This window comes from Kogia breviceps, chromosome 14 (genome assembly GCF_026419965.1).
Source record: "Kogia breviceps isolate mKogBre1 chromosome 14, mKogBre1 haplotype 1, whole genome shotgun sequence".
Taxonomy (NCBI): Eukaryota; Metazoa; Chordata; class Mammalia; order Artiodactyla; family Physeteridae; genus Kogia; species Kogia breviceps.
The window spans coordinates 9,874,131-9,891,271 of record NC_081323.1 but is presented as its reverse complement, the minus strand read 5'-3'; the positions used below and the strand labels follow the sequence as shown (position 1 = coordinate 9,891,271).

The window sequence follows — 17,141 nt, the reverse complement described above, 5'->3', positions numbered from 1 at the left end:
CGGTCTCAATTCCCAACAACCAGGGTTTGAGAGGGTCCTAACAACAGGGGCCCCCAAGGGCGGTGTCCCCCACTTGGCACGGGCCAATCTCCACGCCTTCAGAGGCTTCTGGAAATGCCCTTCTCTGCAACAGCCCCGAGCAAAACTACCTCCAGGAGACGCTAACCCTGACCTCGGCCGCCCCGAGGGAGCGCTCCAGCAGCACAGAGCTGCGCTGCTTTGGTCGGCTCAGGGCTCTTAAGGTTTTGAATGAGGTGCCAACCTTTCGATGCAGGAACTTTCCTATAAAGCATAGGGATTTCTGGCTCTTCTTCTGGAAAATCGGAAGACCTGGTGCCACCGACTGCTTGGTCCTCACCGCGTCACCAGCAGATGTTGAGCTCGGCCACTCCCTTTAGCCGGGTTCCTACTCTCCACTCATCGCGGTCCCCAGGTAGCCCCTGAAGACCTCCCGGCCCGTGCCCCTCCACCCCGCAGACCTCTGACTCCTCTTTCTAGGCTGTGGCCCCTGCGGCGCCCCCCTCACCCTCACCGCTCTCACTCTCTGCCGCCTGCCCACCATGGCAATCCTCTCCATCCTGCTGGCTGGGATCTCCCACCGGCCAGGCTGCTGTGGTCACGTATTTCACCAAGTCCTTTGGAACCCTCCAGAAGAGGGTGGTGCTGGGGTCAGACCTAACACTGTGACTCCTCTGACCCCATCCACAACAAGATAAACCATGAACCCCAGAGAGAGAGTGTTCGACACATTTACAGCAACTAGACGCTGTTCTGACGTTCGAGCCTGCGATCCCGGGACAAGCGCCAGGGAACAGGGTACAGACCAGCTGGGCATCATCAGACCCACGTGGCGTAACGTGCATGCTGGTCACACACAGCAGGGTCACAGATCCATCTGCTACTGATTATGGGTGGGGCCAGGGGGACAAGAAACTGGTCCTCCTCCACAGAGAGTCTGAGAAGAACTGGGATCCATAATATCCAGGCTCCTTCTCTGCCGACACCACCCCGGCCGCCTCCATCCCCTTCCCCATCTTCACCCCAGTGACTCCTCAGCTTAGCAGCACCGTGTGGGGTTACCATGGCAACTGTATCCTCCACAGACTGATGCCAGCCAGTGCAGCTGGAACCTTAGCATTGCTTGACAAGCACTTTTATTCTTTAAACTTCCAACTGATAACAGCTGAGTGACCAAGACACAGGAGTTAGATTCTAGAGGGCACAGACAAGTGAAATCTCATATAATTAAGATTACTCTTGATGGCTGCTCCTGGAGTTGAACCCCAGGAGGAAATGGCTTGCATTTAATGCCGAGTTTACATTAGAATCAGAGTGCAGTCAGACATCTACTTGGTGAGAAGCAAAGGAAACTGAGGCCAGCTAAGGAAATGGTAACTACCCAGCTCCTCAGACTCACTCTAAAACATACGTTCACTGAAGGGCGTGGCAAGCAGTGCCACTGGATCAGGAATCACCACTCTCTCTCTCTTCCCACATCACCAAACATGAAGAGAAGAACTCAGACAAGTGGAAAAATGCATATTTTAACTTCACAGTACATTTCTGATGAACTGTTTGAAATCTTTTTTCCATCTTCAAGATCCCAATTTGCCTTCCATCCTCCTCCTCCCAGGAGATATCTCTCCAAGGCTGTGTGACCTTAGGAAAGTCGCTTGACCTCTCTGAGACTCAATTCTTCATTCCATTAAATGTCCTCATTTAATGTTGTGAGACCAAAACAAGAGAACAGAAGCAAAACACTTGGAAAATAAAAAGTGTCTGATAAATAAGACTTATTACTGTTAATCTCTGAAACTGAGGCTGAGAAGCCTCTTCACTCATTCCCTCCACCCTCTGAATTCTCCACGTTTTCACTAAATCACTTTCCTTCTCACTGGTTTCAGAGGAAATCCAGAGAACTCACTCCCACTTCCTCCCATCTCCTCTGCAATTTATATTAAGTTTAGAGTAAGCCATAAATCCATGAAGGTGGACACAAGGGTCTTCTGGTATACCACAGCACTAGGACCTAGCAATGGAGCTTGGCATTATTATAAATAAGTGCTCAATAAAGGATTGCTGCAATGGAAAGAAGGAAAGCAGGAAGGAAAGAAAGAAGAAAATTACCAGAATGAAAACCAGACATGTAAACGTGTATTTCTTATCGAATATTATCAAAACCAGTGCCTAACCAAACAAACCATCAGTCACCCCTACCCCACCCACCCAGAAGTAACCACTACCCAGACTGCAAGAAATGAAGTGTGCACTGTTCACATTACTGCCTGGGAAGGAGACGGGTATGTCACAGGCATCCTTGAATTTCAGTCCTGCCTCTGCCAGGTGCAACATGACACAGGGCTTAAACCCACTCTGGGGCTTCCCTGGTGGCGCAGTGGTTAAGAATCCGCCTGCCAATGCAGGGGACATGGGTTCGAGCCCTGGTCCGGGAAGATCCCACATGCCACACAGCAACTAAGCCTGTGCACCACAACTACTGAGCCTGCGCTCTAGAGCCCACGAGCCACAACTACTGAGCCCGAGTGCCACAACTATTGAAGCCCGCGCACCTAGAGCCCGTGCTCCGCAACAAGAGAAGCCAAAGCAATGAGCCCACGCACCGCAACAAAAGAGCAGCCCCCGCTCGCCGCAACTAGAGAAAGCCCGCACGCAGCAACGAAGACCCAATGCAGCCAAAAAATAATTAATTAATTAATTTTTTTAAAAAAAACAAACCCACTCTGTTCTGATTTCCCTTAACACCTCTCTCTGCTCCACCTGAAGAGATGGGCGTTTGACACAGGATGTCGCCCTCCCGACGTGCACGCTTTATCATGTGACGTCTGTTTCCCATCACACTGTCTCCTTACACAGGGCCACAAAGACAACCTGGCACAAGTGTCCGGAGCTGGGGTTTGAGCTGAGGTAAGATCCCTTCGCTAGCTAGGTGTCCTAACTTCCCTCCTTAAACCAAGATGAATCCCAGATGGAGCAAACATTTTAACAGAAAACCATATAAACACTCCAAGCAAACACTGGTGTACTACTAAAATGTTAGAGCAGGGAAGATTTTTCTCAGCATGTCACAAAAACCAGAAACCACAGGGAAAAAACATCAATAGGTCTGCCTATATAAAAATTGTAAACTTTTTTTTTTTTTTGTGGTATGTGGACCTCTCACTGTTGTGGCCTTTCCCGTTGCGGAGCGCAGGCTCCGGACGCGCAGGCTTAGCGGCCATGGCTCACAGGCCCAGCCACTCCGCAGCATGTGGGATCTTCCCAGACCGGGGCACAAACCCGTGTCCCCTGCATCAGCAGGCGGACTCTCAACCACTGCGCCACCAGGGAAGCCCAAAAATTGTAAACTTTTGTGCCAAAATACGAATGAGATCAACTGGGAAATAGTCATTGTAATTAAGGTAACAGACAGAAGGACAATATCCTTATTGTCCTTATAAAGAGTTCTTAGAAATCATTTTTTCAAATGAACCCCTCAACAGAAAAATGGGCACAGGGCATAAACTAGCAGTTCGTACATATATTTTGAGAAATGCAAACAAACCGTTTGAAGAAAGTTGTTAAACTTTACAAATTATTTTTAAAAGGGAAATCAATATGTTAGATATTTATTCAATGTCTAGAGGTGGGCAAAAATTTTAGAAGTCAAACAGAACATGGTGCTGGATAAGGTACATTTATAAGATTATCAGAAGAGGGAAGTTTGCCCTGCGAATCAAAATGTACAACGTATACACCCTTTCACTTAGTAATCCCATTTCTATGAAAATGGTGACATCAACATTGAGAAATTCTATCTGGAAAAACCAACCAAACAAAGCATATCACAGACAAAAACAAAAGACAAACAATAAACTGTGAGAAAATGTTTGTGACTGATGAGAGATGACAATCTGATACCCTTTCTTCTATAAAGCATTCTTACAAGTCAATAAAAAAAAGAACCTAGAAGGAAAGTAGATAGACCAAAATATTAAGAAAGGTCTTACATGTGGTTAAGATGTTCAACCATACTTAAAAAGAAATAAAAATTAAAACAATAACAAAATATCATTTTATCACCTAACAGACTAGAGACAAATGAAAATAGTAACTTTTAACTCCTGCGTATTAAATACACCAGAAAATTTTTTAAAAGCCACATGACGTATTTATGGAATCTAAAAAATAAAACTACCTAGTGAATATAACAAAAAAGAAACAGACTCACAGGTATAGAGAGAACCAGTGGTTACCAGTGGGGAGAAGGGAAAGGGAAGGGGGAGGGGCAAGACAGGGGTAGGCGATTAAGAGGTACAAACTACCGTGTATAAAATAAATAAGCAACAAGGATATAGTGTACAACCAGGAATATAGCCAATATTTTATAATTACTGTAAATGAAATATAACCTTTAATAACTATGACTCTCTACGTTGTACACCTGAAACTTATGTAAATACTGTACATCAACTTACCTCAATTGAAAAAAGAAGAAATTTTGAAAAAGAAAAATAAAACAGATAATAAATTGGATGGGGGAAAAAGGATATGAGGTTTAAGCATCAGAAATGAGAAACCCTTACAAATGATTAAGAAAAAGATAAGAACCATAACAAAAAAAATGACTAAAGGACACACAAAGTAACTGACAAAAGAACAAACAAAACAGATATACGCAAAGATGGCCAACCTTCCAGATAACCTAGGAAATGCAAATTGAAACAAATTCTTTTTCAGCCAAATTATTAAAGATCAAAAAGAATAATTACTTGTTACCAAATGACTTCAAAGTGGAGAAAAGCTGGTGAGGAAGAGTAACAAGTTCAGAGAGACTTGGGTGGACAAGTGGCCAGGAAGAGGGAGAGGCGAAAGGGCTGCTGCTGCCCTGGGTGGCCGTGGCCATGGCCTTGGGGTGGCCGGGCAGTGGGCAGTGCAGAATATTAAGGACCAATTTCTTACATCTTTAGTCACCAGGGGAATTGAGAGACAATCTAGATCGTGCTGCAAATACAGGCTGAAAGTGGAAAAACAACATGGCAAAAAACGAAAAGGGAGAGTTCATCTCTGTCCACTGGCTTTAAGTGAGTCTGTGGATGGCAGCCTGTGTGGAGTCTGTGCTGGTCATTCCCCCTCCTTGTCATAGAGCATCCTGACTGAGCATCTGTTGTACTAAAGAACCACAAAACAGCACCAAGCAGAGGAAAATGGGTTGGTAGGAGAGAGAGGGGGAAAAAAATGGATTCATCCCATGGTAAAGACAGAAAGCTGCCAGTAGTAGAATTATGTTATTAATAGCATGTATTATTATACAACATGTGTAATATAACAATAACAGCTGCACACTGAGTTCTGCTTCTGGGGCACAGTGCCTGGGTTCAAGCCTCAACTCTGCCTTTCATGTGCTGTGTGACCTTGGGCAAGTTACTTAACCTCACTGAGCCTCGGTTTCCTCATCTGCAGAACGGGGACAATACTAGCACCTGCCCACATGGTACTGTTGGGAGGATGAAGTGAACCGCGCTAACACACAGGAAGGGCCTGGCCCAGTGCCTGACAGATTGGCGGCCCCACTGCTATCACCCCAGCTGCTGCAGGCCGTGCTCAGCCCCTGGGGCCCCTTCTACTCAGCTTCATAGCAGTGTTCAAACCTTTTCCTCCTGCACCTCAACAGGTCATCTTGCAAACTCTGTTTTGGAGTCCAGAGGTCCAGAGAACTTCTGTGTCATCTTGGAGTTTTAAACACTGAGGCTCCCTCAGGCCCGTGGCCCTGGTGTGCACACCAGGGCAGGACCGGCTGGGCAGCCCTCACGGACACAACTTCCAGCCCGAACACCCAGGCTGACCCAATTTCTGGTACAGATTAGGACGTCAATCTCAAGTGGCAATTAAGGGCTATTCCCAGAGCGGACCCTGTGGCCAAGTCCACAGGCCAGGGCGGCTTCTCCTCCAGACGTCTCCGAACGTCCGAGGGGCAATTAGATGGACGTTTAATTCCCCGGCGGTGCAGGAGCAAGTGGAAAACACCATTTGACCGACAGCTCATTTTCCCAACTGACAGATGATTATTCCCATTACACAAAAGGATTTTCTTTCCTTTTCAAATTGTTAACACATTCCTCCACCAAGAGCACCGTACCTGACGCGGTGACTGTGCCCGCCCAGAGCGCGTTCTCTATGCTCAGGCTCTCGCTGATCGGGGCGTCGCTGTCCTCCTGCAAAAGAACAAGTGGACGCAAGCTGACCCACCAAGGTCTGGGCAGGACCCGCTGGCTGTCTCCAGCCTGCTCTTCACAAGAAGGGGGGAGAGGATGACCCCTGTTTGGAAGCCAACAGCCCAGCTGGGGGAGGCGGGCCAAACTCATAAACTCTTATCCTTGCTTGGCGTTTCCGCCCCGGTGAAAAACAATGGCTCACGATTTAAGAAAGGCAGGCTTCTAGCACTAAAGAAACATTTCACAAGGTAAGAACTAAAATGTAGAGGCAAATCGAACAGAAACAGTCCTTTGCTGGTCAGTCTTCGGGCTTCCAGAACAAGATCAGGAACAATTTACTTTGGGTTCTATAAACCTACTACCCCACAGGCCTAAAATAATTCAAATCCAAATTTAATTTCTATTCTGAAAGGCTGGGACGTGGCTTAAAAATTATAACCCTGGCAGACAGGACTTGGAGGAATAAAAGAGGACAGGGGCTCATGTGAAAGAGACAGAAAGAGTAACTGCTTTCAGACACCAGAGTTAACGTTCATTACAGTAACACTGGCTCCAAGCTGTCAGGTGATTCAAGCAGTTCACAGGCTGGAAGAAAATCCCAGTGGTGTTGATTTTACCGAGAAGCAGTATGTTAGCTTCCAACGTGCGGCCTCCTGAAGGGAACGTCACCCCGCCTGGCACAAAGCAACTCCCTGACAAACACCTGTCAGCACCGCGCAGCAGGTCCTCACCGCAGACGTGCACCCTGCCAGGCCGGATTCCACATCACACAAGGCTTACTTACTCTGGTGAAAGTCCCCACGAAGTTGTGAATGTCGATGTTTGGCTCCTCTGCATACACGTACGATCGAATCTGAAGAAGGTCCTGTTCAACAGGGGTGACATTTTGGAGGTAAAACGAAGTCACTGCATGATTAAAGGGATTTCAGGAAGCATCCACTATTTTTCCAAAGCAAGTGTATTTTCCAAACAGCTCTCAAAACCACGGGGCAGGTGGAAAAAAAGAGGGAAACCTTCCAGCAAGTAAGTTTAGGAGTCACTACCTGCAATATCCCAAGACACACTGAGACCCTAAAGGGAAGATTCTGTGTTTCTCTGTGTTTACCCAGCATTTCCAAAACTAAGTGACAGTGCAGATCCCCCTCTGCAACACTCTGGTTTACAAGAGTTGTTCATAACGATCGAAACACTCATTAGGGAGGGTTAGGAGGGAGACGCAAGAGGGAGGGGATATGGGGATGTATGTATAGCTGATTGACTTAGTTACAAAGCAGAAACTAACACACCATTGTAAAGCAATTATACTCCAATAAAGATGTGAAAAAAAAATTTTTAATAAAAAAAATAAAAAGAAAGAAATTCTGACACTTGCTCCAGCACGGATGAATTCTGAAGATAAGTGAAATAAGCCAGTCACAAAAAGACAAATACCATAGGATTCCACTTAATCTGAGGCACCTACAGTCGTCATATTCATAGAGAAAGAAGTAGAATGGTGGTTGCCAGGGGCTCGGGGAAGAGGGGGAACCGTTAGCAGTATTTAGTGGGTCCAGAGCTGCAGGTTTGCTTCCATGACGGGGAGTCTAAAGATGGATGTTCATGATGGCTGCACAGCAGCGTGAATGTCCTTAACCCCACCGCAGTGTCCGCTTAAAAATGGTGAGATGGGGCTTCCCCGCTGGCGCAGTGGCTGAGAGTCCGCCTGCCGATGCAGGGGACACGGGTTCGTGCCCCGGTCCGGGAAGATCCCACATGCCGCGGAGCGGCTGGGCCCGTGAGCCATGGCCGCTGAGCCTGCGTGCCCGGAGCCTGTGCTCTGCAGCGGGAGAGGCCATAACAGTGAGAGGCCCGCGTACAGAAAAAAAAAAGATAAGATGGTCAATTTTATGTATATTCTGCCACAATAAAAAAGACGGGGGCGGGGGGAACCAAATCCAGTGGTTAGGCAAATTCAGGCCACAATGCCCCTTAGCACCAAGGGCCTGGAGTGGAGTGGAGGCTACTGGCCACGCCCTCAGCAGGCCCTGAGCTCCCTGCAAACCATCCAGGAGGCCCGTATGCAGACGTGTGGGCAATGCGGCATCTATGTGCTGATAAATAAAAAAAAGCCCACAGTCAGAAAGTGAAGGGAAAAACGTTTCAGAATCATAATTACAGCACAATCCTATTTATGAGACACCACACTCCACCAGCAAGTGTGCAGTTGTATATTTGTAAGAAACTGCACTAAAAAGGACCTGGAAAAATCACTACTGACTTCACAAGAGCCCCTGGGAGAAGGAGGTAAGATCTGGGGAGGAGGCTGTGAGCAACACTTTTCACTTGTTCCTCCAATTTGAGTTTCTTTTTAAATAGAATATACTCACGTATTAGTCAGGTAAATCTTTCCACACAATTCTTTTCATCTATGACTTTATCAAAACGCTGTTACCCAACTAGGTCCCTTCAGCCCACTAAGGCTGAAGGTACAGACAGCGGTACCTTCTCTCTCTCTGGACGCCAGCCCAGGCCTGGAGAAGACGAATGTTTATGAAACTGGGTGAAGTTTCCAAAGCGCGCACCGAGAAAGGAACTCAGAGCCGTGGGACCGGCGGGCACCTCCACGATTCTAGGCTCTTCCGGACGGCCTCCTGAGCAGAGCTCCTCAAATCACGGGGCTGACCCTCGCTGGTTAGCCCCATCTCAAGGATTCCCCAGGGCTCCTGGCCACAGCTGAAAACTCACCAGAATTCCTGGTCTAAACTAACAGTAATAAGGATGGTGCTACTTCCCGTCTTACTGGCCGTGAAAAACCATCAGTTCCGTGGGCACGTGCACTGTTCCCTTCACTCCACTGAGACACAGAGCCGTCTCCTGCCCTCTCCCTTCCTCACAGGACGCCGTGAGGACCGGCATCAATCAACGTGGCCACGAGCTCAGGAAAAGCTTCTGCGCGCTGCTAAATCCTTTCAGACCCCCCACAGGCCACGTCGGTCTCGGGGCGTTTAAACTGCATTTTGTGATTTTGCAACCTACTCCCCAGGCCTCAGCCAGCCCAGGCGGCTTGCGTTTAAACTTCTTCTTCGGCTCCCCCGCTGGCTCGCTCTACGGTTTAAGGCATGAGCGGCAGGGAGCTGGTGGGCAAGTGCGAGGCCCCGGGGAGCTCGGAGGGCCTGCTGGTCCCAACTGCTGTGGCCGTCCCCTCAGACAGGGCCCGCATGCTGTTCCAGGCACGTTCGACATGCTGTTCTGTGCGCTGGGCGCACAGCAGTGAACACACCGACAGAAACCCGCTCTCGGAGACTCCGCCCTCAAGTAAGTGGAGTGCGGACGCAAGGAGACGGTGGTCAGGAAACACCGCTCCGATAAGGGGGCTTGTACACAAAAACCAAGAGTGAGTCTGATTGCTCCTGGTGGAGAAACTGCAAGGGCAAATGTCAGCGGGCAGAGAAGCACGCCTGATGGAGAGGCCTATGTGGCAGGAGCTGGCGGGCAGAGGGGAGAGAGCCAGAAGCTGAGGTCAGGCCCTCAGCAGAGAGACGAGGACCGCAGGATCGAGTCTCAGGAAGCTGAGACGCCTCTGGAGATTCTGGGCAGAGAAATAACGTGCTCTGCGTTGGGTTTTACTTTTATGCCAGGTATGTGGTCAAGGTGTCTTAGAGCTGGAGCTTCCCTCAAAAGAGCAGCAACCCTACAGGCCAGGTCTGCGCTCACAAGGCCACACGGCCTGGAGCCAGCAAGCACTCGAGGCTCTCGAGAACCCCACTCCCCCCAGGAGCCCCACCTCACACCTCATGGCCCGTGTCTGGCCCCTGAGGGGCCCGAGTTTGAGAGCCCTAAGGGGACACAGTCGCCAGTGGGGCTTCTGCAGGGACGGTTACTCACAGCAGCGGTGGGCAGCCTCTGCGTGCAGGCCACGGGAAGCCGAAGTTTCCAGTCCGTCTCCCCGTCCAGCTGATCCGTCCGCAGGAAGCAAGACCCTGTGGAGGCAAGCGAGGCACCGTCCGTTCACCTGCAAGTCAAGAATCCTTCCCGCGGCGGCTCCGAGCGGCTCCGGCTCTAGTACTTGAAAAAACAGCCAATCAATGGCCAACGACCAAGAGGGAAAAATAAACACCCGATTTCCCATTTCCTCCGTAAGCTCCGGGGTCAGACAGATCTGGGCTCAAATTCTTGTTCCACCACCCACAGTGGGAGCCTGGGCTAGTTTCCGGACCTTGCTAAGCCTCAGCGTGTCCTGTCTGTAAAACGGGGAGAAACACAGACCTCACAAGCCTGCTGTAAAGGGTTCAGTGGGGTGATCATACCCCCAGCACGGCGGCTGGCACGGAGTAACCAGCATTCGAGTCCATTTGGGGCAGGGGTTACAAGCACCTTCTCAGGAACCAGACCTCCTGGGTTCGGGTTCAGCCTCCACGACTCCCTAGCCGTGCCCTGAGGGAGTTACTTCCCCTCTGAGCCTCAGTTCCCTCCAGTGCACAAATGAGGGTATTACAGCACCAAGCTCATGCTGCGAGGCCTGAAGAGCTGATCCATGCAAACTGCTCAGAAGAGGGAAAGGACCACAGGACCGTGTTAACTGTCTGCCGTGACTATCGACCTGCAAATTTCGTGGATCCATATTTCAATCTGATCTGTACAAGTCCGAGCAATCAGTCAGCTCCGTATTTCATCAGACAGAGAATGTACTGAACTCCCTGACACCGCACTTAAGACTTCTGAGGACTTTCAGGAAGATCCCTTCTAATTTTTTTTTTTTGGCGGGGGGAGAAAGGGAGAACACATCTGGGACCCCCAATCCATAACACTCCATTTTCACTGACGAGGACACAAGAACCAATGTGAGGACAAAAGCTGCAGTGTTTAAAAGAAGACTGTTTTAGGGCCTTCCCTGGCAGTCCAGTGGTTAAGACTCCATGCTTCCACTGCCGAGGGCCCGGGTTCAATCCCTGGTTGGAGAACTAAGATCCCACAAGCTGCGCAGCACAGCCACAAATATTACATAAATAAATAAATAAAAGAAGACTGTTTTAATGGAGTGCTTTCCACCCCCTCTCTGGATGATTTAACATATTATTAGTATAAAATGTCATCCGCACTTTTATCCAGTTCATCGTAAAAGAGGCTGCAGCAACCTCAAAGGGAGACAAATACGGATTTTTCCAACGTTTGAAGATCTCCGATTATGCCTGGTGGGCAAGAGAAAAACAGCTCTGTTTCCTCAAAACAGCTTAAATAACAACAAATAAAAAGAAAGGAGATTTGAGCCCACCGACGGGGAGGGCAGGAGGCAGCGGGGGCGGCCACAGTGGGAAATGCAGCCGGGTCCCCAGAGCCCGCCCTGCGGAGGCAGGACCTGCGGGTGCAGACGGCCGAGTGTCCTACGTAATTTTGTATAAGGGACTTGAGCATCCGTGGATTTGGGTACCCACGGGGGTCCTGGAACCAATCCCCCTCGGACACCAAGAGACAACTGTAAGCGTGAGGAGTAGGGTCTTGCAAGAGACTTGAGAGGTTCACTCAGGCAAATAGGCTGTAACGACAAATCGGTCGACGGGCAGGGGTGAGTACGGTCCCACCGCTCACGAGCCAAGGCGGGAAAAGGCCACCTACCCCTACCTCTCCCCCCCGGCTTCTCTACTGCCCCATCTCATGACACTCTCCCGGTATTTTCTCAGAGGAGTTTCTGTTTGCTTCTGTTTGTTCGACACGCTTCCCAGCCCCGCCAACTCCTGCGGCTGAGCTTAATGCAGCCCAGCGGGGAAAAGCACAGCCACCGGGTGTGACTTTCCCAGCTGTGATTCAGCACGGGTCCGACTATCTTTGCTATGATCAAAATCTGTTGACCAGCGTGCACCAAAAACCTTTTTTTTTTTTTTTTTTTTTTTTTTTAAAAAAAAAGCCTGCTCTATGAAAAGAAACGTTCTTGATTTGCCTCCATGGCTCCAAAATGATCATCTACTTCTGTTACATTTTCAAATGATTATTTTGCCAAATTACCACTGAAAGGTTAATGGTTATTTTCAAAATTGATCCCAGATGTTTACCGTTTTTTTCTGATGTCCTCAGGAAGATCATGTCAGCAGGGACCCGCTGGTTCTGCGTTATGAACAGAAAGACTGTTACCGTGAATGCCCCGTGTGAGGTTTCCATCCCCAAGCGCCCGCCCCCTCGGTGGGGAGGGGAGCAACCCAAACCCACAGACTCTTTTAAGTGTCTGCCTTCGTCAAAGACAGATCTGGGGATTTATTTTGTTTTGAATCTGAAAACTCTTGCACACTGCCGTTAGGTTACTAATCTCCTACTGAAATCTTAGCTCGGAAAGAGAGCTTCTAGTTTTCTGGCGAATCCAACCATTACCTCCTGAAATTGCAGCCAGAGGACCCGGGAGCCCAAAGCCTGCTCCCCTAGTTGGCTTCCTTCCAGGCTGTCTGCTGAAACTACAGACATACATACACTTGGCTCACGCTTTCTGCTTCTACCAATTTTCTGGCTTGATGTTTGGCTTCAAGTGGGATTTTAATAAGGAAGTCAAGTAGCAAGAAGCAACAAAAGCCGTCCTCAAAAAAAGAGGGAAGCCAACCGCGGCCCTCATGTAATTGTGAACAGGCAAGTATGTCATAACATAAAGAAGTTTGTGTGGGTCTTCTGAGCTGCCACCCAGGAGAGCTTCACTTTACCCCAAATCAACTGTGAGTTCTTGGATTTAATCCTTTTAAAAGAGCATAGTTCACTTCCTACAGAAACAAGTTAAGATGCAATCCTTTTCTAATCAAATATGATTCCAAGACTCTCCAGGGCCACCCCCAAAGTCCAACACCTCCCAAACATACACAGTAAGAAAAGGTATGAGTGCTGGAGTCCCAAACATATCGACAGCGCTATCTTTAAAAATGCATTTGGGGCCTTTTTACTGTTCTCATGTTTCACTTAACCCCTACTCCCCATAAAATGACAGAAAAGCACAATGTTATTTAAGTCAAAAAATGTGAGCCAAAATTGTTCAAGAGGTAAATGACAAATATTTTTATGTGCTTATGCAGCCAGCAGACTTCTAGGAAAAACTTTATTATGGTGAGTTTAAAAGAAGACTCCAAAACAACAAGTACATCAAATAGGAAATCAAACCTTGGAATTGTGTTTGTAACTTGGATTTCTGGCTAAGAAGCACACAGAAGCCATGAAAAAATATTCTGTGTGTGTGTGTCTCATGGGAAAGAGATGTTTCTCCCCAGGCAAAGCTTCTGGGTAGAATCCCAGAAAGCAAACGTCCAGTTCGGCCACCAGATACACGAATCACACGTCGCATCGGGATTCGTGAAGTGGGGGCAATGACGTCCCTCTCCCACGCGCCCACGCAGCAGCCGTCAGGAGCTGCGAGACCCCACTCACCTTTTCCACAATGATAAGATCTCCAACTTGGATGCTGGAGCTCTTCACCTTCACTGTCCCTGCAAAGAAACAGGCCCAGACACATCACATCTGAATGCCTTCCAAGCCTGCGTACCTCTGCAGGGTGTCCGCTAGCCTGCGGACCCAGAAGCACATGCCCCTGAGCCCGGCAGCGACATCTCCTGTCTCTCCAAGAAAAGGTTCACCTACCACAGAGGCCGCTCCAAAAATGAATCCCCATTTTGCGGAGGACTGGAATGACTCACTCAAGTAAGATCTTCTGTCTTAACAGCACTTAGAAGCTATTCTAAATCAGCACCATAAAAGATTCAGCCCCCCCCCCACACACACACAGAGAAATGGGGAAGAAAATTCAGAGTCAGATCCATGGACAGAAGGTCAACACTTAATTTTCAACAGCAACAAAGAGAAAAGGATAACCCCAAATGACTGACTCTTTTTAAATCTGTGATTGCTCTATAGTGCAGTTTATATGATTATGATCAGATCACATAACTTTGGCTGGATGTTTATCTGGATAAACTGTAACAGCTCACATTAAACACTAATACTGTGCTAAAGCGCTGTATAGATATTGACATCCTGATGGCTTCACTTGCTCCTCTCAAAGGCCACCAGAAAAATATATTATCTCCAGTTTTCAGACAAAGAAAGTAGGCTCAGAGAGGCCCCATCTTCCCCTAGTCTCACAGTTAGAACAGGTCAGCACCAAGATTCAAACCCTCATCTGACTCCAGAGGATGGAATAAAAAAGAGGGACTTCAGTTCAACTCAAAAAACATTCACTGAAGTGCCATGTTCTAGGAATTCGAAGATCAAAGACAGTCCCCTTGTCCTAAAAAAAAGTTCAGAGTCTCATGCAGGCGTCGACAAACGTGTCCTATAAAGAGCAGGAGGGTAGACAATTTAGGTTTTGCAGCCAATGGACAATCTCAACTCTCCCAACAACTCTTCTCCCCAAAGGCGAATAGTCTTTGTATATCTATGTTTTAAAATGTAAAAAATGTTCTTGGCTCCCAAGCCAAGATGGTGGGCTGAATTTGGCCCACTGGCTACAGTCTGCAAACCCATGAGCTGGTGAGAAAGACAGCAAGACAAATGCTGTTAGTGCAAAATAGTGTGTGAAAGGATGGGAGCAAGTCCAGTATGCAAAGGGAGCAGGAAAGGAGACCTCCCCCACTGAAGGAGGACCAAGAACAGTGCCTGGCGCCCAGAAGGCTCGTGACGATTCACTCCGCATTCAAGCCCCCTTAGCTGAAGGTCTACTGGAGGCCAAGTGTTCTAAGGGTGGGACGCATGGGACTCGCACTCCAGCAGCAGGAAGGAGGCAAGAGACAAATAATGAATGAATGGGCTGGGGTAGGGGGAGGTATCAACAAATGCTTTACGGGAGAGCTGAGGGCAGCATTAACCAGATGAAGGATACTGGTTACCAGCATCATGAAAAAGGACGGCATGAGATGGGAGACCGTGATGCACATGCGTGGCACATGCATCTGTGTGGCCACAGGCTGGAACTCCTCTAGCGAGGCAGAAAGCATCACACGCAGCAGAGAGAGATGAAGGGCTTGGGGGGCCCGGTGGTCCAGCGCCCCATAAATAAGCCCGTGGAGGACATGGGTCTTCATTCTGGTGACGGATCAAATTCCCACACAAGGGAGCAACACCATAAAAATCTTCATGTTTTTGGCGTCCCGTAATAAGCCCATTTAACTTACAAATGTTCAGCCGAGAGAGAAGAAAATAATAATGATTCTCAATCCTCCTCGATAAGGTATATGCCCCAGAGCAAGGGTGACCTGGGAGTTCTGAACCTGCTGTCCCCCACCGTGGACTCACTCCTTCAACAAACACCCAACACTCACCCACTAGGAACTAGTGCACAACGCAGGTTATTTTATCACACACTTTTCACATCATTTAATGCCATGGGCTTATTAGTAATTCACCACTAAATGAGATGTTTCAAAGCATTCCAATGACTTCAACTGAAACAACTCTTTCTAAGAGGTTCCACAGGGTTTGATTTTTAACTAATGTCTGTACTTAATTAAATTTTGTCATGGTAACAGTGAGAAGAGCTGGTGCTAAAAGGGCAGCTCTTGAAAACGAACGACTTCCAGAAAACACATGGCAGATGGCTCTGAGGACCGCTAGACTCTCTCCGCCTAGGAAGGGAGCATCTGATAGGGCTTTGCTTTCATAAAGCACGAATTCAACCCAATGGCCTGAGCCTGGGCATCCTCGGGACCCACCAGCCTCAAGCGTTCGCTGTGTCGATGTATCAGCAGGGGGAATGGAGAACATCAGCAAAACCTAGGATAGGAGTCAGCTCATTAGAAATGGCTGAATGAAAAGCGGGCTCCACGCGCAGAATTCTCTTCCGACCTCAACAATTCTTCTTGCCCAGTGAGGGGGCAACAGGAAAAACGCAGACAGATACACTGCTCTCTCCGGACAGCTTATCAAAGCCTTCCTCGAGGGAAGACTGTAAATTCATCGTGCCCCCCACCCTCTGAGCCAGTGAGCTTTTCCTTCGCCTGAGCTCGCCCCAACTTTCCCGAACATAAATTTACACCTTGTCTTTGCTTTTATTACTGAAATTTATGCTGGTGGCTTGACCCAAACCATCCCTGAGCCTGTGTTCTGATCTTCAAGACCTACTCACAAGTTTGCTCTTACTATCTAACCCTAAGAAGAGCACTGTTACAACGCTTATTAAATAATAACTGCATATGGACATATGTGTGTGTCAGCGAGACAAAGGACAAAATCAGGAGGATGATACTAAAAGGGTTAAGGGTGATTCCTTCTAGGGACAGAGGAGATTTACCCCTTTCTTTGGCAAAAATACTTTCTAGATTCTTCACGACAATTTTTTTATAATAAACATGAGGTGCTCTTCCAATAAGAAAAAGATATAATAGATTAAATTAGCTCACACTGTTAGGTGACCAGGCCCAGATTCGTCCCTTCCATGGCAGGTCCGGATTTACGATCGGTTAATTTGAACTCTGCCTCTCTGTCCATCTGTTCTACCTCAACAAAAACCCTTTAATCCGCTGTGTTTGCAGAGCAGTTTCTGACTAAACCCAGCAGGCCGATCCCTCCGACAAACCCTCCTACTGTAACTGGCTCCATCTCAGGAGGAGGGCACACCACCCTGAGGTCACTGGGGTTTCTCAGCCCCGGCGCCCTCATTAGCATTTTACAGTATTTGGCAGTGATGAGCCTCAGCTTTGCAGGTTCCACACAGGGACACCCTCAGATTCACCCGCTCTCTATCGAGCCAACACACGGTCCTGACCATGCATTTGGACTTTTCGGGCCGCACTACCGTTACTGGGTGATCAAAAATGTGTAGCTCAGGCCTGCACACAGAACACACATTTAGCATGTGTCTGTGTACCTGTGCGTTCCGAACAAGAAAAGACAAATTAAAACCACAAGCATGAAAGGAGAAAAAGCGGCAGGAAGGAAAGAGAAGGGGAAGCAGAGACCAGTATTTCGATTCCAACATTCACTGGGGTTTTGGCT

The 17,141-nt window shown here is 48.2% G+C and overlaps 1 protein-coding gene across 2 annotated transcripts in view; it reads right to left on the bottom strand.

The window, feature by feature from the left end:
• ATP9A (ATPase phospholipid transporting 9A (putative)) overlaps nt 1-17,141 on the bottom strand; it is a 132,110-nt gene that overhangs the window by 70,203 nt on the left and 44,766 nt on the right. For both annotated transcript variants that reach the window (XM_059038930.2, XM_067013810.1), the window contains exons 5-9: nt 13,584-13,642; nt 12,239-12,290; nt 10,077-10,171; nt 6,997-7,077; nt 6,137-6,212 (exon numbers count right to left, since the gene is read on the bottom strand). In XM_059038930.2, the coding sequence (XP_058894913.2) occupies nt 6,137-6,212; nt 6,997-7,077; nt 10,077-10,171; nt 12,239-12,290; nt 13,584-13,642 (363 nt within the window). The remainder of the gene's footprint in view (nt 1-6,136; nt 6,213-6,996; nt 7,078-10,076; nt 10,172-12,238; nt 12,291-13,583; nt 13,643-17,141) is intronic.